Source organism: Phaseolus vulgaris, chromosome 4, assembly GCF_000499845.2.
Source record: "Phaseolus vulgaris cultivar G19833 chromosome 4, P. vulgaris v2.0, whole genome shotgun sequence".
Taxonomy (NCBI): domain Eukaryota; kingdom Viridiplantae; phylum Streptophyta; class Magnoliopsida; order Fabales; family Fabaceae; genus Phaseolus; species Phaseolus vulgaris.
The window spans coordinates 4,964,096-4,982,765 of NC_023756.2; the positions used below are offsets into that span (position 1 = coordinate 4,964,096).

General features: G+C 29.1%; 3 protein-coding genes and 4 non-coding genes across 8 annotated transcripts; 1 reads left to right on the forward strand and 6 right to left on the reverse strand.

Annotated features, from left to right (window-relative positions):
• Positions 1-796: 796 nt before the first annotated feature.
• On the reverse strand, positions 797-870 carry TRNAI-AAU (transfer RNA isoleucine (anticodon AAU)). The gene has a single exon. It is a non-coding gene; the product is annotated as a tRNA-Ile (tRNA).
• Positions 871-1,577: 707 nt separating this feature from the next.
• TRNAI-AAU (transfer RNA isoleucine (anticodon AAU)) lies at positions 1,578-1,651 on the reverse strand. Its single transcript has one exon. It is a non-coding gene; the product is annotated as a tRNA-Ile (tRNA).
• Positions 1,652-1,802: 151 nt separating this feature from the next.
• On the reverse strand, positions 1,803-1,876 carry TRNAI-AAU (transfer RNA isoleucine (anticodon AAU)). Its single transcript has one exon. It is a non-coding gene; the product is annotated as a tRNA-Ile (tRNA).
• A 2,436-nt stretch (positions 1,877-4,312) lies between these two features.
• On the reverse strand, positions 4,313-7,312 carry LOC137837023 (protein DOWNY MILDEW RESISTANCE 6-like). 2 transcript variants are annotated; one of them, XM_068645836.1, is made up of 5 exons: positions 7,008-7,275; positions 6,682-6,932; positions 5,932-6,021; positions 5,700-5,838; positions 4,313-4,677 (listed from the first exon to the last, which is right to left on the reverse strand). In XM_068645836.1, the coding sequence occupies exons 1-5, from the start codon at positions 7,206-7,208 to the stop codon at positions 4,444-4,446; spliced, it is 915 nt and encodes a 304-aa protein (XP_068501937.1). In that variant the 5' UTR covers positions 7,209-7,275; the 3' UTR covers positions 4,313-4,443. The 2 variants fall into 2 exon arrangements, with proteins under 2 accessions (XP_068501937.1, XP_068501936.1); XM_068645835.1 differs by having other exon boundaries at positions 5,700-6,021; positions 7,008-7,312.
• A 5,690-nt stretch (positions 7,313-13,002) lies between these two features.
• On the reverse strand, positions 13,003-13,076 carry TRNAI-AAU (transfer RNA isoleucine (anticodon AAU)). Its single transcript has one exon. It is a non-coding gene; the product is annotated as a tRNA-Ile (tRNA).
• A 57-nt stretch (positions 13,077-13,133) lies between these two features.
• Positions 13,134-13,960, forward strand: LOC137837024 (uncharacterized). Its single transcript, XM_068645837.1, has 2 exons — positions 13,134-13,294; positions 13,631-13,960. Exons 1-2 carry the CDS (start codon positions 13,182-13,184, stop codon positions 13,848-13,850), a joined length of 333 nt encoding a protein of 110 aa, XP_068501938.1. The 5' UTR covers positions 13,134-13,181; the 3' UTR covers positions 13,851-13,960.
• A 1,064-nt stretch (positions 13,961-15,024) lies between these two features.
• Positions 15,025-16,439, reverse strand: LOC137836881 (uncharacterized protein At4g26485-like). The gene is made up of 3 exons (XM_068645658.1): positions 16,298-16,439; positions 15,968-16,166; positions 15,025-15,313 (listed from the first exon to the last, which is right to left on the reverse strand). Exons 1-3 carry the CDS (start codon positions 16,437-16,439, stop codon positions 15,025-15,027), a joined length of 630 nt encoding a protein of 209 aa, XP_068501759.1.
• Between the last annotated feature and the right edge of the window lie 2,231 nt (positions 16,440-18,670).

The following is an 18,670-nucleotide window of genomic DNA, read 5'->3' on the forward strand; positions in this document are numbered from 1 at the left end:
ACTCATTCATACAGCAAAACATGGAGGAGCACAGTGGTGTATCTTATGGTATGATTGGTCTGCATCATAAGCACAGTAATCATAACCATTTTCCATGCATTTTTAATTGCCATATTAACACACTTTCATCATTTTCTTCATTTTTATAACCAAACTTCCATTTCCAAATCACCATGTATTAATATATTAGTAATTTCCACCAACTTGTGATGCTTGTGCCCTTCCTTTTATCATATCAAACCTATCATTTTCAGCATTTTTCAGCTCTATTATTTGCCCTCTCTATGTAGGATTTCTTTAAATATAAGTAAGAAATGCTTTCGGAAACTTCTTTATTGAAATATAGAGCAAAGTTCTAAAAAGAATTTTCTAATATTGTTTCTAAATTGAATCATTGTTATGTTTATCAAAATTTGGCTTGATGAATGTTATCCAGGTATGATTCTCATTTTTTTTGACACGTATATAGTGATTGAGCTAAGAAAATCAATGAACGGAATTTATGGGAATCATAGTGAATGTATTTTTAATAGATTAATTATTATTACAGGTTATAAAAATTTAGTGAGAGATTAATAGAAGAAAATTTGAATGATGTTGATTTCTCTCAGCAAGATCTGTGGAAAATGAAAATGAAATATGTGATTCAAGAACTATGCTGTGAATGGGCCCTCAGTCCATTTATAGTACAAGCTATCTTGCCCATAGGTATGAGGGTGCAAATTGCAAGTCTTGTTGTACCCTCTCGTAGGCCCATATTGTCGTAATATAAAAAAATTATCTAAAAAACAAAAAATGGCCCATGCAGGTTTCGAACCTGCGACCTTCGCGTTATTAGCACGACGCTCTAACCAACTGAGCTAATGGGCCACTTGTTTATGAAATTTTTGTTTACATTTATATTTATATTAAAAGAAAATACAAAAGAGTGAAGATACCTTTCACAAAGGAGGCATGAGGATGCAAATAGCAGGTAATATTAGGCAATTGCTTCCTGCACCCAATCAATTACTTCCTGCACCTGACAAACTTTTAAAATCCAATTCTGCTATTGTCTTCTTTATTTTGAAAAAGGTGTAGGGTGCAGAGAGAAACTTGGTTTTCCTCTTCTCTTTGGTTGGTGCTAGTTTAAGCTGCGTAGGTGGTTTTAGTGTAGTGGTGGACGTGGTAGCTTCGTTTCCTCTCGCTGTCCAACTTCGTCAAGACGATGCCGCCTCACTGACCACCACCACCACAATCGACGTCGTCGTTCGGTAGGTCTTCGTCACAGGTAAGCGCCGAACAAAAAATGACACAAAGAAGAAAGCGGCAGAAAGATTGAAAAAGAAGGAGACTGCAGTGTGTTGGGTGTTGTTGGATGCAGGGAAAACTAAGGGGATGACATAAAACCCTAATTTTCATTTCATTAAGGTTAGTTTAGTCTTTTCACCTAAGCAATTGGGTGCCAATCATATTTGATTGGGTGCAGGTAGAATCTGCCGTAATATTGTACCCTCTCGTAGGCCCAAAAAACATGTATCTTAAATGGCCCATATACTCCCAAGTCCACAGTGAAAAAAAAATAATTTCAAAAACATTGGCCTATGCAGGTCTCGAACCTGCGACCTTCGCGTTATTAGCACGACGCTCTAACCAACTGAGCTAATAGGCCATTTTGTTAGTCAATTTTCACAAAAGTTTAATATTAGATTAATACTAATAATTGAAATTATTGTACCCTCTAGTAGGCCCATAAAACATGAATATTAAATGGGCCATATGAAGTCAACAAAGTGGAATAAAAAATTTTCTAAGAGAAAAATTGGCCCATGCAGGTCTCGAACCTGCGACCTTCGCGTTATTAGCACGACGCTCTAACCAGCTGAGCTAATAGGCCATCTTTTAGTTCCATTAAGCTTTTTTGTAAAATATTTATTTATGTGAGTATTAATAATTCTTGTCAATGCAGCAGATTTCTTGTACATGGATCTATCCTAAAATCCCTATTATATGGATCTAACAAATAACATGTGTATCACATTTGAATAAAAATAACCTCGTAATCATAGTACCCTTATTAAGATATGTGCTTCACTCTATTATATTATCTTATTGTAGGTAGTATACTTTCTTAATAATTTTACAACAAATATTACATCATGTTGAGTATAGTTACTAAGATATATTAGTACTCCTATAACACTAAAATGTGATATTTTAGAGTCAAGAAAGTTTTTCATCTTTCTCGAGTTATAAAAAAGATTTTTATCTACATCTAGAAACCTTACTACCATCATAACATGTATGTTTTATCTATATAAAACTTTAAAAATACCTTTGTTATATAATTTTCGGTGATATATAAGAAATATATTTATTTAAATGTAGAAAATGTAGTCCCACCAATCAATTGCTTTTGTATGTGTTTAGAAGTTCTAACCATTCCTTTGTATGTTTTTAGAAGTTGTAAACATATGATATCTACATACAATAATTATGACAAATTTATTTTAGGATTTTTTCATATAAATAGAAGGACAAATATGATATTTTTACACGATTCTTTGAACAAATACTTAATAAGACAATTATATAGCATGTGTCCTTGATTTAATTCATAAAGAAATTTGTTTTATTTAATTGAATAATCATCTCTAAAATTTATAATGTTGAAACTCTAGAATTTGTATTGTTGAAAAAACTAAATATTTCAAGGAGTTTCATAGAACTATAAAATAGGTTGTCACAACATCCATTAAATATTATTTTAAACCTTCTTTTGCAACAAGATTACTTAAATATTGAAATATAGTTTGAAGCAAAACAATTGAACATGTCTCTTGAAAATCAATACAAGATATTTGTGAAAAAAACCTTAATCAACTAATTGAGTTTTGCATGTAACATTCTTATTTTTCTTTTTGCATAAAAAAAAATCATATATATCTAATTGGTTCACATATTTATGGTTTTGAACTACAAGTCCAAAACTAAGTGATGAGCATGGTTTTACTCACACTTAATAGCTTTAATCATATATGTTTTTGACTAAAATAATGTATAAATCCACTGTTCTACTAATTCTTGTTTTTTAGCAGAGTAAACAATTTAACTAGATAGTCTAATGGTTACATGAAGTAGATAGTCTAATAGTCTAGTAGACAATGTTTACCATTGTGAATGAACTGAAACACACAAAAGTCTAAGTTGTTTATCTGTATAAAAAAGAGAAACACAATCTGAGTTAAAGAATTAGTGAATAAAATATGTATTATACAAAGAAAAAAAATTAGAAACAAAATTGGAAACAAAACATTCTACAAAAATACGAAGAAACAAAGTTCACGATAAAACTGGAAACAAAATCCGAGAATTATGAAAATTTAGAAACTGAGAAACTATGAACAAAATATGAACTAGAATATTATTTCGAAATCCTTGGAGCTTAAAAATCTATAAAAAGATACAAGTTTCAAGGAGAAATCATATGGCTAAGTTGAAAGCCTGGATCTGGATGAAAAATAAATTGTTTGTTGTTACCTTTTCCTACTCTGACTAGATTCTGTGTCCAACACACTGTCTTAAATCTATTAGGTAGTTCTAACTTACATGGGCATGTATTTGACTTTACTATTTATTTATACTTCATACTATTATGCGGTAAGTTATCTGTTTTTGTTTGAGAAAGTTCATTTCTGTTTGGTTTGTGTGACGTTGTGACTCAACTTATTGTAATCTAATTTTTAAATCCAAGTATAGTGCTATTTGGTTGGCAAAAGTCGGGAAAAAGGATGTTGTGTGTGGTTCTGCACAATATTGATGCATTGAAGAAGATGTGATTTCAACAAGTGCAATAAAAATTGATAAACAATGTATCCATTTGTATTTGGATGAACCATCTCCTTCGATTTTACTGAATGACAACATATCAACATCTGGGTGAGTTCAAGCATGCAGGGGATCATCTCAAAACTCGTACCTTACAATAAAACACCTTCAACTTGAGCATGATGGATCACATAACTAAATAGAATATCATATAAATCGTTTTGTGAAATAATTGATCTTGATTTCTAGGAACAAGATTGTTATTTTTTTTTGTAGGTACAAGATTGAGGTCCAATACCAAGATGTTTTTATGTGTAGGGTGCATGGTCACCAAAAACATGATCTTTTAATGAATTTTATGTTATATATGAATTGAGACATCCCTTAAATGTTTCAATTAATTCATTTTATTCTTTGTTGAGAAAAAAAAAATCTAAAATGAAAAACATACAAATAAGATAAGAAAAAATAGATTTAAGTTATATATATATATATATATTTGAAATATATAAAAAGTTATTTATAATTCAATATATGAAAGCATGTAACATAGGATTAAACATTTCAAAACCATATATAATCGACAACTAGTTATATGAACATATCATAAGTGTATATAAGAAGGGAGTATTTGAGTTATTGTAAATCTTCTTCAACCTTGGGACCCTTCTGATAGAAATTTGTACGAAACTCTCTACATGTGATGGATTTGTAGATTGGTTGAGTATTGTTTCCTTTGATCAAAGCTTGTGCAGGTTCTATGATGCTTTCAAACGATGGATACACGAAATATACAACACTTGTGCGTGCAATTCTCGAATTCGTCACAGCTCTGTGTTCTACACCAACAAGCCTTCCATTGCTGATAATCTGCAATAAGAATCAGAGAACAAATTAATGATCAAATTTAATTTATTTCCATGTTTAAGTAACAATTAATTTAAGTAAGCATTCACAGTTTCTCATGAAGAGACAATAATATAACATTGACTTTATATATATATATATATATATATATATATATATATATTATATGTAAGTCGTGTTTTTGTTACCAACTATCAAATTATTAGATAATTGATTATCATTTTTATTATTTAATAAAAGCTACACAACTTTGGATGATAACAGGATTAAATCACTCTTGCCTAATGCATTCATTGCATTGCGATCTTTTCTTAAAAAATAATAATTAAGAGCAATAATATAATATAATTTTCAATTTTATGTTTGAGAAAAATATGTTATGTCCGTAGGTGCAAAATGATTTTGTATAATTATTCAATCATAATTTATCTTGGTAAGTTTATTGATTTTCACAACTACTTTAAAATTCATAATAATAACAGTATGTTTAGAGTATGATTATTAAATTCTCTCTATTATGAAGATAAACATATCATACCACTTATTATACATTAGTGTCTATTTGACATGGCTGATTTTTAGCGAATAAATAATAATTAAGACAAAAATAATAATGATTTTGTTCATATTTATAAAACTATCAAGTAAACTCTTTTAACTTGTTAAAAATAAATTTATTGACTAAGTTATATATTATTTTATAAACTAAAATTTATTAATATTTAGAGTGACTTTTATTATTAATAAAAATTTATAAATTACTATTTAACATTATCTATCTAGATTTTAACTAGTAACTATTTTATATTTTAAATTAATCACTAATCAACACCATGAAAAATTAAATTAAGCAGATTCTCTTGCACAAATTTATGAGATATTTTAGATACATACTTGCAAAAAGATATTATGCCATGATTGTAATATATATAATTTGTTAAATTGGGATGAAAGTTATGTCAAATGAGAGAATATTAAAAGCAAAAGGGGAGAAATTGGGTTGCATGAAATGAAATGGTAATAACCTGTAAGAGAAGACCAATGTTAACCACAAAAGCATTGGGAATAGGGTAAACACCAATCCATTCCCCATTCTTTAGGACTTGAAGTCCTTCAACCTCCTTATCTTGAAGCAGAATGGTGATAATTGTAGGGTCCCTGTGCCTAGATACACCCAATGTTAAACTTGGTTCAGGGCAAGGAGGGTAGATATGAGAAGCCACTGATGGATTTTCAGAGAGTTCACCACAGAAATACCTTGCCTCAAGCCCTAACCCTTCACACATGATCTCCAAAATTTCAAGGCTAAGTTTGTTCATTTCTCTGGTATAGCTTCCAACAATCTCCCTATAAACTTCACATCAAAGCTTCTGTTAATTGGCTAATTATAAAATAATTAAATTATATAGAACCTTTCACAAACCTTTTATAATATGTCTTAAGTGTTGTTAATGCATTTTTTATAAATTAGAAAATAAAATACATACAAATTTGTTGTGATTATAAAGTGTAATTATTGTCTAATAATTATTGCCTGAAATTGTCTAATAATTTCATTATATTTCTTAATGTGCTTTAGCACATCAAAACCTTCTTTATAAAAAAAATTAATAATTTCTTGATGACAATCCAATCACGTCTCGTTAATTCTAGAAGCAAAGGGATCAAAACAAATCAAATTATTTTCATTGCAAAAGTATATATTTCAATTTGATAACGATTTTTTCCCAAAATTATAATGCCACGATAGTGATCGATCCATAAAGAAATGTGTTATTGTGTTATTGAAGTTGACCTCTTTACATAGCTACGTAATCTTGACAGTAATAATTAATGTTTCATGATTAATTTAAAATGAGTTTTAAAACAAATATAAGAAAGTTGGTAATGTTATAATGTCTAACAAATATAATAGATGAAAACTAAATTAAATTATGATGAAAACACTAGCATAATACAAAATAAATGAAAAATTATGTTGAAGAAAAATATGCAAAATAAATTGACCTGTAGTTAGACGGTTTCTGAGGCCAATAGTGCAGGTTTTCCCCAGAAGGAGGACAAGGATGAACCAATGAATCCTTCCAAAAATGAATCGAAATTTTCTTGTAATTCTCACCACTAGTGTAAATCTTGAAGCTTCCTTCTGGGTCCTTGGAGCATTCATTTACCTTATCTTGAGGAGGCATGGCATGGAATTCTTTAAAAATGTTCAGTGTTTGGTCCATCAAATCCTGGGAAACTCCATGGTTGATCACCTATTTCACAGTTTTTTTTTACTAGGTCAAATTTTCAGAAAGAGTGAAGAAAGTTGCAGTGAGATTGACATGAACCTGGAAAAAGCCATATTCCTCAGAGGCTTTCAAAATTTGTTGAGTGATGTGAGCACGGTCACCTCCTCCAAGATCAATAACTGGTATGGCTTCATGTGAAGAACTAAGCACTTTTCCAGGTCTATTTTCTGGTAACTGAACATACGATGGGGGCACTGAGGAATCACCATTGTTCCAGCTTGAGAGAAACATCTGATTCATCTTTCAATTCTTCTTTCTTTGGATCAAACTTGATGATGACTTTTACAACCTCTCTAACTCTTCTTTTATAGTTAAACTTGCATACGTGGCGCACAAGCGATGTCATCTATGTAACTCTACTATGTTCCTTATATCCCTTACCTACACATTTTTAAACCTATTTTATTATTACACTAAAAGAAAATTATAAAATAAAAATCAATTTTTAGAGACCAAAATAATTAATTGTCATAATAACTAAATTAAAGATCATTTTATAAACTAAACAAAAAATTGGTTTTCAAATTAGTTTCTACTATTGTTAAATAATTTATAAATTGATATTTAATTAGCAACCAAGGTTTTGACTACCAATTATTTAGGTGAAATGAAGGAGGCACAAAGTATGGAGGAAGCCTGGAGTGATGTGCGGTCTAAGCTGCAAAATTGTAGACAGGGTGTTGGAGATCCCACATCGACTAGAGATTAGAGTCTTTAATTGTATATAAGTGAGTGCAAACCTCAACCTCATGAGTCAGTTTTATGGGGTTGAGTTAGGCTTAAAGTCCACTTTGTAATATGGTATCAGAGCCATTTCGAGCCTATCCTAGCGAGTGTTTATGTTGGGTCTCGACGTGAGGGGGTGTGTTGGATATCCCACATATGGGGAGAAGAAAATAAGATTGTTCTCAGAATGGCTTGAGGGGGTGTGTTGGATATGATTGAGCAAAAAGAAAATTGCAGGCTTGGGTTTGGAGAAGGAGCTAAATCTGATAAAGATTCTGAATCAGATTTTTAGGTAGAGAATGGAAGATATTTAGGCTTCCCTAACAGTGGTTTATTCTCTACTATGCTTTGTTATCCATTATGTGTTTTGATGTTGATCCAATATATATGATTACATAGGGATTTCTGGAAATTTAAAGATAGGTGAAGAGATTTTTTTGGTATATGTATAAGGGTTGGGACACTCTTGAAGTGTCTCATTTAATTCATTGATGATAAAAAAACACACATTTTAATTAAACAAAGATTTGAATTTCAATTTATGCACTTGAACAAGATACTTTTTTTTTTTCTTTCTAAGTGGTCAAACTTTCTTCCAAGAAATATACAATACCTAAAGGTAGGTCTTTCCTTAATAGGAAGATATTTTCATCCATCATATTTTTCCTCCAATATCAAACACCACAACACTCCCTTATGTGAAACATGTTCCAACCCCACCTTAAGATCATAGTCTTGTTAAACATCACAATATCTTTATTGCCAAAACTCTCTTCCTTTCAGTCTACAAATACTTTACCAACTAATCCATATGTTATCTTCCTTTCTATGTTATAGCCCCACAAAAATATACTAGACCTTTATTTTCCCAACCACCCTTGTATGAATTCTAGGGGGAGGGGGGAATAAGTACATAAAGAATAAAGGTAAAAATGAAAACACAAGACACACCCTTCTCACCACATATAAATCTTTTTGTCTCTAACTCACTAATTATTTTCAAACTTATTAATAACCAATTTCTCTATCTCATTCTTTTCTCAAATTAACTCTTACCGAAAGTCTTAGATACACAAAAGTAACCTTTAAGATTTTGTAATTCAAAATACAAGTCATAACTTAATTGATTTTCTGATTCATTTTAAAAACATGTCAAATTTTTTTTATTTAAATAGTTTTATTTTCAAAATTAAATTTAGACATAACAAAAGCTAAAAGATTGTCATCACCACTACAATATTTTGCTAATTTGCATAACAAATATGATGTGGTAAATAGCAATTCATAATTTTATTTTTTTTGGTATAAAGCAGAAGGATTGACTTATATATCTCGTTCACTATTAGAAAATTGTTAAATATTGTTAAATAGTAACAAAAAATATAGTTAGTATTGACCAAATCAATTGTGATAAAAAATTATTTTTATGATTTAATAATCAAAATAGTAACTACATATTTAGTCACATAAAATTGTTCATCAAATTTGTTACTACAATATGTTTAATGTTATATTTTTGGTTTTAACAAAGATTTGAAATAGACTTAATGAGAATTAAGTCTTTAAACTCTGTTATCCTATAATTGTTCAACTTTAATTAATAAGATCATTATATATTCTTCATTCTTAAATGGACTCGTGATTGGCATCAAGCAAACAATGTTAAAAATGATTTATTAAAGTAATGAAGTTTGATGTTATTGATGGAAAGAGACTCTTTCTTGTTTATTCCGAATATTAGGTTGTCTAAAGCATGCAAAAAGCTTAATACAATGTATCTTGGTCAATTTATGGAAATTGACCCATCAATCTAGAAGAAAATTATGTTGAACCCACAAGTTAAGTTGTTTTACAGAATTCACAGTACCACTAAAAGAACATTCATATTTTTTTAACTTTGGTTGTTAACAAATCAACGTAGATTAGGGGAAAAAGTAAGACTAAGGAGAACAATATCACGTGATGATTCAGTGGCACAGTTGCATTGAATTAATTTAACACACTTTAAGGTTAGATTTTTTCAAATAAAATGTTGAGTTTGAGATTTTATTATGAAAAAACTAATTTGATTCAAACTAAACCAATTTGTGCGATTGATTTAAAAGGTTTTTTTATGATTTTTAATTTTTAATTATAATTTTATTTTCTTATTAAAGATTTACGTTTTAATTTTTAAATTAAAACATAATATATATAATATAAAATATGTTATTCAAAATTTGATAAATATATTAAATAATAAATTAACAAAATCAAATATTTAATATAATTAAAAACTTAAATTATATATTTTTTATAGTCTAACACCAATAAATATGTAACAAGACTTGAAGCCAAGTTCCTTGAATGATTAAAAAACCTTTAACTACTATACCAAACAATTTTTTTTATCATATTATGACTTTTACTATACTTATTATTATTATTAATATCAATATTATCATTAATATCAATATTATTATTATTACAGTTATTAAAAATATTCTGTATATGTAATGTTTTATATATGGATACAATTCGTATGTAATTATTCACGGATCATGACGCCAAAATTACATACAGATTAAATCCGTATGTAATTACTTTTGGCTTACATAAGGAAAAATTCGTATGTAATCACTTTTATTTTTATATATGGAAAAATCCGTATGTAATCACTTTTATTCTTACATACGGAAAAATCCGTATGTAATGTCTATTTACATACTGAATTAAATTCGTATGTAAATATTCGTATGTAATGCTCACTTTACAAACGAATTTGGATTCGTATGTAATAATCGGTATGTAAATGGACAATTTCTTGTAGTGTCTTTGACCTTGCATCCTACCTCCACACTATAAAATATAGAAGTTTGTTTGCATAAAATTAATAGAACAAATTAGTTCTCAGTTTGCACAGATCATTGTTGATAAAATCGTAAGTATAACTATACCTAATAATATTCTCAATTCTGCATCATTTGTATGTAAAGTAGTTAGGGATACACTTATTTACTCTTGATAGGTTGTAGGATTCGTTGGAAAGCAGACCACTTTGGTCTTACTTATTCCCCATGGTTGTGATGATATACTAATGATGACCATAAGAAGATTAGAGCACCCAAGACGTGTTCATTGTTATTGGTGGTGGTTGGGGCCTTTGTGATTAATTTGGTACACCATCACGAAAGAGCAACAAGAAATCTTGCAATCAAAATGCCTTGAAGCAATAGTTTGATGAGAAGTTTGAATCCTTTTCTCATTCTCAACAACAGACTCAAGAAACACTTTATACAATTCCTACGGTTATTCAAGTGAACTCTAAAGGAAGTTAAGTTGGTGTAAATCACTGATGTAACAAACTAGTGGGAGTTATATATTGAAGATCCCCGCATATAGTGATAATTGGTTGAGCAGTAGAGGATGGTTAACCATCCATGGTGTCCCTTAAGGGTTATAATATGGGCTGACCCGCCCTATTTTGCTCCACCCTGCATTCGACCTGCCAAAAATGGGTCGAGGCAGACTACCCCAAACAAGTTTACGGGTTAATAGGTTCGACCTACCCTGCATAATTTTTGCATTTGCGAGCCTACAAGCTAGTCCACATAAATTAAAAATAATTGAAAAAAAATCAAGTCATTTGTATTTTTTTAATCCCAAATTTGAGTATCTTATATAAGGAAGCAAACTATGAAAAAAAATATTAAAGTGGATCATGAAATAAAATTTAAATTTGTACTTGTAAATATATGATATCAGTGAAATAGTGAATTAAATTGTATAGTTATATTCAACACACAAACAATACTACATAATAATAAAGAATTTTAAAAATTAATGCAAGTTGCGAAATGACGCAAAATAACCTACATTTTTTACCCGCACAGACTATGGGTTATGCGAGCTAATAGGCTTAAGTATCCACCTTACCCTACACTTTTTTTCGCAACAAGTTGGGACTTGCTTGCATTTTTCAGTCTGTAATATCATCCCTAGTGTCCCTCTACAACAAAATTGGACGCAAGTAGTGGTTGATGAAGCTCAAGTTGCTTTAGGTCGAGTGCCTTTACCCAATACATAGCTGCAACTGGTGGCAAAGGCTTTAAACACATTTTTGGCTTGGCTAGACATTTGGTCATGCCACCCTCAACACGGGCGAAGGTATTATGTCACATTTCTTTTTGTTTGTTTTCTTATTCTTATAAGTTTATCAATGTTGAACTAACTTTTGTATTTTGTATGTTTATAAACAAGTTAGGAGAGGACCTATTGATGATTATGAGATGAAAGAATCTGAAGATAATTCCATAGGAAGTTTTTAACCATATTATCAAGGCTGAGGCGAAAACTCGTGCATTTACATTAAAGTCAACGCTTTTGTTGTTCCTTTGTAATTTTACCCACTAGACACATTAGAGATTATCGAATGAACCTCCATGTTAAACATTTTAGGCATACAACTATATGAAAGTCACATTTCATTTATGTTTCCTGGTATTATACTAATTACATTTAACAAATGATTTCATTGTATTAGATACAATCAAAACAATGAGTATGAAACAAGGTAAATAAGAAGTATATGGATTAGTTCAGTCTCAATCCATCTAGAAGTCTAGAAACACAAAAGGTGCAATCTAACAATACTTACAAACATAGATGAATAACTTACATATTTAATATAGTATAAGTTATTTAAATTCCAAGTTTTACTCATACTCAAGTATTCTAAAATGTATTTAATAATTAAATATTTCAAAGAATATTGGCAATTGAGTTATTATCCACTAAAATTAGTTATTAGGTAGTCATTCTTTGTTAATAGTTTGATTATAAACAATTAATTATTTTATTTACATTATAATCAACCAAAGAATTATCTAAAAAAATTAATATAACTTTTTTTTTTGTTTATATTCACTTTTATCCACAAAGGTTCAATACCTATATAATAACATCATCACGAAGTGTCTGCTTTTACTCATACTACCTTTTAAATACATTGTTACTATCTCACTAACTTTTATATTTGGCTATTTAGTGATCAAATATCACAACTTGAAAAGAAAGTTGTTTTCTTTTTCAACAACCGGTCCAACAACACTACATATTTTAGTAAAATTGAAAACAAATATTTTAAAATTAAATAATTAATTTTAAATTTAAGAAAAAAATATAAAAAAAAAAGTGATATGGTTAAAATATTTTAAACCGTGATTAAAAAAAATTGAGGGATGTCACGTATTAATTGTACCCTCTAGTAGGCCCATAAAACATGTTTAAATGGCCCAATTCTTGAAAATAAAAAAAAGTTATCAAATTTTGGCCCATGCAGGTCTCGAACCTGCGACCTTCGCGTTATTAGCACGACGCTCTAACCAACTGAGCTAATAGGCCTTTTGTTTATACGATTTTGTCATAAAGTAAAGTTTAATATAATATTAATAATTGAAGTGAGTATTAAAAGAAAATAGAAAAGAGAGTGAAGATAGAAGGAAGAGAATGGATAACATTACAGCAAGTGAAGTAGCTGGTTTGGGAGTGGGTGCTCTGCTCCTCTCTGCCACCCTTGCTGCCACCAAAGTCGATGCTTTCTTCTCTTCTTCTCAACGCAGGTTCTCTCTCTCTCAATGTCTTGTGTATGGTTATTTTTCATTAACTGCTTCATTATATGATTCTATGCCATTGTGTTGAACCTTTCACAAACCTTTGAATTGTACTGCACAAATGATGAAGTGAATTTTGATGGCTAGATTCTTAACGTTGATCATCACAGAATGGTTTTCGTTGAGAATTAGAGAATTTCTGTTATTAAGATAAATATAACTGGTAGATTCTGTAGAAGTATGATGAGAAAAATGTTGTAAAGAAACTCTGCAGGGAGACATTGGTGCTTTTTGTTTTTTTATATCCTCTCTTTGTTGAGACATGCTGCAATCCCTAACTTGCAGCTCATTGGAGATGTGCAAGCGGTGTGGCAACCTGAGGCGATTGGCTTGCTCCAACTGCAAAGGAACCGGGTCTATTAGAGAAGGGGGAATACTTGGTATTAAGCCTGTTGAGGGTTTTTTTGAAACATTTGGCGACAGTGAATCAAAGGTGAAGCAGATAGCATGTGTAAAATGTCAAGCCAAAGGTTATTTTTCATGTCCTAATTGTTCTCAACTATAGCATTCTGAACTATGATTATAACTCCTCATATGTGGTGGTATAACTGAAGAATTCACATGTACTAAAGATTAAACAATTCAAAATATATATCTAGATGTAACTTTACCTTATATATACGTACTTTAATATTGATTTAGGTTTAAAGTTTATTTCTTAAATGTTTTGTTAATCAGTTATTTTCATTTCATACTTCGTCAGTGTTCTTAATTTACTAGTTTTGAACCCATTTATGTGTGCTAAATGGCACACCACAAGATCTTATTTAGTTCCTTCTACTAAGTTCATTGTGCAATTGCTTACTCAGTGGGCAGCATGTTGGAGCAATCATACATTTATGAATAACACTTGAATATAAAGAGGTAGCAAAGTGTATTTAAATGTTTAATAGTATTTGAAATTGTAAGAAAAAGTCAGATATAGCAGCAGAAACCGAGTGACAGATTAGATACAAGTTTCATTCAAAGTATTAGATTGAATCTCTGAAATTATCCAGTTTTGGCAACCATAAGTCATTTTCTTATCACAAAGAAACCACTAATCTAAGACTAGTTTATAACTTATTAAATGCAAACATTACTTTCTATACCAACTTTTATGCTTGTAAAAAATGACAAATTAGGAGGCATACAAAAGAGAGCAGGGAGTGCAAGAGACTGTTTCTTTCTAATAGCATAAATTTGGTATAGAAAGTAATGTTTGTATTTAATAAGTTATAAAGTAGTCTTAATTAATGGTTTCTTGTGATAAGAAAATGACTTACGGTTGCCAAAACTGGATAATTTCAGAGATTCAATCTAATACTTTGAAAGAAACTTGTATCTAATCTGTGACTCGGTTTCTGCTGCTATATCTGATTTTTTCTTACAATTTCACATGCTATAAAACTTATGATACAAGTGTAAATAAGTAACACAATAAAAACTTTTCTTGCTGATAACTTCTAGCCAAAACAAACATTTTCTGAAAAGAAAAGGTTGAATTGACCTATAAATGAAACTAAGAGTGAATTTAAATTTGTTCAGAGAAAACACCATGATTTCTTCAAAACTGTCTCGCAAGTATGTTTATTCAACAGCAAGAAGTGGAGACACCCAAAACTCATATAAGAAAAAGAACACTAAAATTGCTGCAATTTTCATACTACCAACCAAGCAATACCTAAAAAGTGATTATACTATAAAAAACGATCAAAATAACGCATAAACATGACTGTGCTGCACTTTCCAATGGGGAAGGTTTGATCACAATTACGTCCATCTCCTCTCTTATTAGTGTAACCAGGGTAATGATCCCGATAAAACTCTTCTTCTCCCACAAACCACAAACTCTTACGTTTAGCCAAGCCCTTGATATTCCACTTACTGAAAGGATGTGTTGTCTTGTGAGTAATGTGAATTTCTCCTCCTTTGTTAACCATGAATTTAGCATTGTACAAAAATCCACTCACTAGACGCTTATGTAGTCTGCATTTATGTAGAGAATATAAGTAGTCTTAATAGAAGGAAAGTAAATAATATCTTGATACTTAGGTGCAAACCTGATTGAAATATGAAGTTGTATAGTGATATTCCTAAAGTTTTAATAAAAAGAAATGAAAAAAATTATATTTTCATTCTCCAATTTCATAATAAATGCATAAATTAATTAAAATATTTTTAATGCATAATTACTTCTAAACACAATTATGTAGAATTTTTTTCCTTAAAACATCATATATATGAACAGAACATACTTTTAAGGTTTCCAAACGATGAAAAAAAAATATAATATATATTGTTGTTACCGGAAAAGTGTTTTGTCTAAAAAATAAATAAAACGATTTTCATTTATTATTTCTCATTACATATATTAAATATAATAGATTACACATTTTCTTAAATAAATTACTGAATGGATCTTGGGAAAAATTATCAAAGCTAAATTTTCCTTAAAAGCATAGTTTATATTTTTAAGTTCTTACGTTATAATAAATAAACACAATAAACTTCGTTTATAATAAAAAGTCTTATTTTCTGATTTCTTCATCACATGAAATGTATATGCAGTATAATTAAAATCAGATACAAACTGAGAGAATAATTGAAAAAAACAAATATCACACTTCTTTCATAACGTACTGAATTTGACAGTCATCACTTTCACTATAAGTGAAACCTGCATGAGGAAAATTAAAAATGATACGATCAAAATGGCGATGTTGAAGAAATGGGTGTTCCAACATTTTGTGGACATCAACTTTATACAGAATGACACATCCAAGGCCTTCAAGTTCTGTTAAGTTCCTTAATGCACTTCCATATTTCTTCCTTAAAGATGCTTCAAAAAAATTACAAACACGACTCAGTGACTAATCTTAGTAAAGAGAAGAAAAAGTGGTTTCATGCTAATAAAAGAAACCCTAAAAACTACATGAAACTATATATAATGTGTGAAGTTCAAAAATGTACCTCTAGAATCCAAAGAGGTAGCAACCATGTTTTTGGCTGTGCCAAATGCCCTAGCCAAACACAGTGAGAATGAAAAATCTCCCTCTCCCACTAGCAAAATATAATGAGAACTAAGGTAGTGAGTTATTCTTTTTTCTCCCATCTAACCCTAAACCACACCTTTAGAAAGTCTTCACTTTCACTTCAATCTGAATAAAATAGCCAATGATGAGGATGATAATATGTGTGTGTATATATATATATATATATATATATATACACACATATTGGTGACTGAAGAAATTCCCCACAAAGTGTATTGGGGAAGGTGATGAATTAATAATTATTCACACATTTTTTTATTAATTGTATTTATTGAACAGATATTCACACATTTTAGTTTTGGGAAGTGAAAGGTTAAGTGCAAGTGAACAACATCAAATAGTATATTCTCTCTACTTCACATTTGTTTGATGTCATCTTGTGATTAAGGATAAGGACACATTTTATCTTTTTTAAATAGAATTTCTTAACAAATTATACATTTTTATAAGTCTCACCTCTTATTTAATAAACCACTAACTTTTAGTTTCTAATAAATTTTAATGTGTAGTAGTAAGAAGTATATTTAACAACAAAAATATTTAGTAAAATTATTTAAAGTGACTTATTTTAGAAACTTTTAACTTATAAATTATTAACTATTCCCGATAATGTAAAAGTTATTTTTTTATTATTATTATTTCTTATATTTTAATGCATCTTTTATTGTCTTTAATTTAATTTCTTTCTAGAAAGTATTACCTGTAATTACCCACTAAAAAAGTTGCAAAAAAGAAACTCAATGTTAATTGTGAAATCAAAAAATGTAAATATAACAATAAACAAAATTCAATTTAATTATACTTATGAGACCAACTAATTTAAATAAAATAACTTATTTTAATAAAAAAAAGACATATACAATATTCTTAGAAACAATAAAAAATTGAATAAGAATTTAATTATTTAAAAAAAATAAAACTATAATTACAAAAAAAAAATCTAAAAATATAAATTTTATTTATATAATAAATTTATATAAAATTTTGTCTCTTTATATAATTTTATATTTATTAAATAATTTTTAAAATATTTATAATTTAATAATCTATTTTATCAGTTTAAAACTCATAAACTAAATTTATTATTTAGATGCTGACTTATAACTTTGTTAAACACGTCTGTTTTTTTTTTCTATATATTTTTTTTTTCAAATTCTTCTAGACAATAAAGTTTGAGATGTGATTAACTAATAACTAACGATAAACTTCGGTGACTATGCGTAAATCAAGATAGATAAATAAAAAAATATGATTTAGGTTAGTGTTTTCATTTTTCTATAGTTTGTTCAACTCTTTTTAACTTTTTTCTTCACAATCAAAGGGTTTTTCTCCTTCATATGTATGAACTAATTGAAGAATAGGAAGATTTTTATAAGTAGATCTATTAACGTTATAAGTTGAAGCTTTAGAGTTTTATTTTTTTCAGTTTGGGAAGCTTTTATGAATTATAATTTGCTTTAAATAAATTAGAGAGTTGTACATTGAAGTTTTTGGTTCATGAGCATTATTTGGATTTTTCATCGTTAAATTGAAAATGAATGGTTGCTTTAGTGATAACTTTTTTAGTGATACATTTTTTTTTTCTTTAGGAGATTTTCTTAAACTTAGGTAAATGTTACAAAAAAAAAATAAATTTCCGAAGAACTTCATAATCATTACAAAAGACTTTTAATAACTTTTTTCTTTATATTTATATATATATATATATATATAAAATAAGATTTCTTTGAAAAAGGAAAGAGAACGACAAAAGTCTTGCTACAAGAATATGCATAAGATCTTAAGCTTCCAAATATTGTAGTTATGAGAAAGAACATTGTTTGTGTTATGAGAAATGACATTGTTTGTATTCATTAGCAACTTAGAACAATGTTTAAACTTTGTATAGGTGGTAAGACGTTACCCCTATTTCTAGTGAGAGGATTTGTGATCTTTTATATCACATTCTTTATAAACCCCATGTGTTAAATCCAAGAGTGGTTGCATTCCAGACAATACTCGATCTTAACTAGAAGTGATTCTGTTTCAAACGAATACTCGATCTTATATCCAGTCTAAGCAAAAAGTGGCTATGTTCCAAACAATATTCAATCTTAGCCAAGAGTGATTATGTTTCAAAAAATACTCACTTCTTACCTAGAAGTGATTGCATTCTAAATAATATTCGGTCTTAGTCAGGAATGATTATGTTTCAAATAATTAACATTTTTGTGTTTAGCCAGGAGTGATTGCAGTTCAAATAATATTCATTTGACTTAATTACTCTTATAGTCTCTATATTAAGGGTCAA

What these genes read in the sequence shown, in the direction of transcription:
- LOC137837023 (XM_068645835.1), bottom strand. Translation starts at nt 7,208, where the DNA reads ATGAATCAGATGTTTCTCTCAAGCTGGAACAATGGTGATTCCTCAGTG. An exon ending in AGGAATATGGCTTTTTCCAG is followed by an intron (nt 6,933 to 7,007) that starts GTTCATGTCAAT and finishes ACTGTGAAATAG; the next exon opens with GTGATCAACCATGGAGTTTC. An exon ending in ACATTGGTCTTCTCTTACAG is followed by an intron (nt 4,678 to 5,699) that starts GTTATTACCATT and finishes TTCTTATTGCAG; the next exon opens with ATTATCAGCAATGGAAGGCT.
- LOC137837024 (XM_068645837.1), top strand. Translation starts at nt 13,182, where the DNA reads ATGGATAACATTACAGCAAGTGAAGTAGCTGGTTTGGGAGTGGGTGCT. An exon ending in TTCTCTTCTTCTCAACGCAG is followed by an intron (nt 13,295 to 13,630) that starts GTTCTCTCTCTC and finishes CCTAACTTGCAG; the next exon opens with CTCATTGGAGATGTGCAAGC.
- LOC137836881 (XM_068645658.1), bottom strand. Translation starts at nt 16,439, where the DNA reads ATGGGAGAAAAAAGAATAACTCACTACCTTAGTTCTCATTATATTTTG. An exon ending in TACCTCTTTGGATTCTAGAG is followed by an intron (nt 16,167 to 16,297) that starts GTACATTTTTGA and finishes ATTTTTTTGAAG; the next exon opens with CATCTTTAAGGAAGAAATAT. An exon ending in AGTGATGACTGTCAAATTCA is followed by an intron (nt 15,314 to 15,967) that starts GTACGTTATGAA and finishes ACATAAATGCAG; the next exon opens with ACTACATAAGCGTCTAGTGA.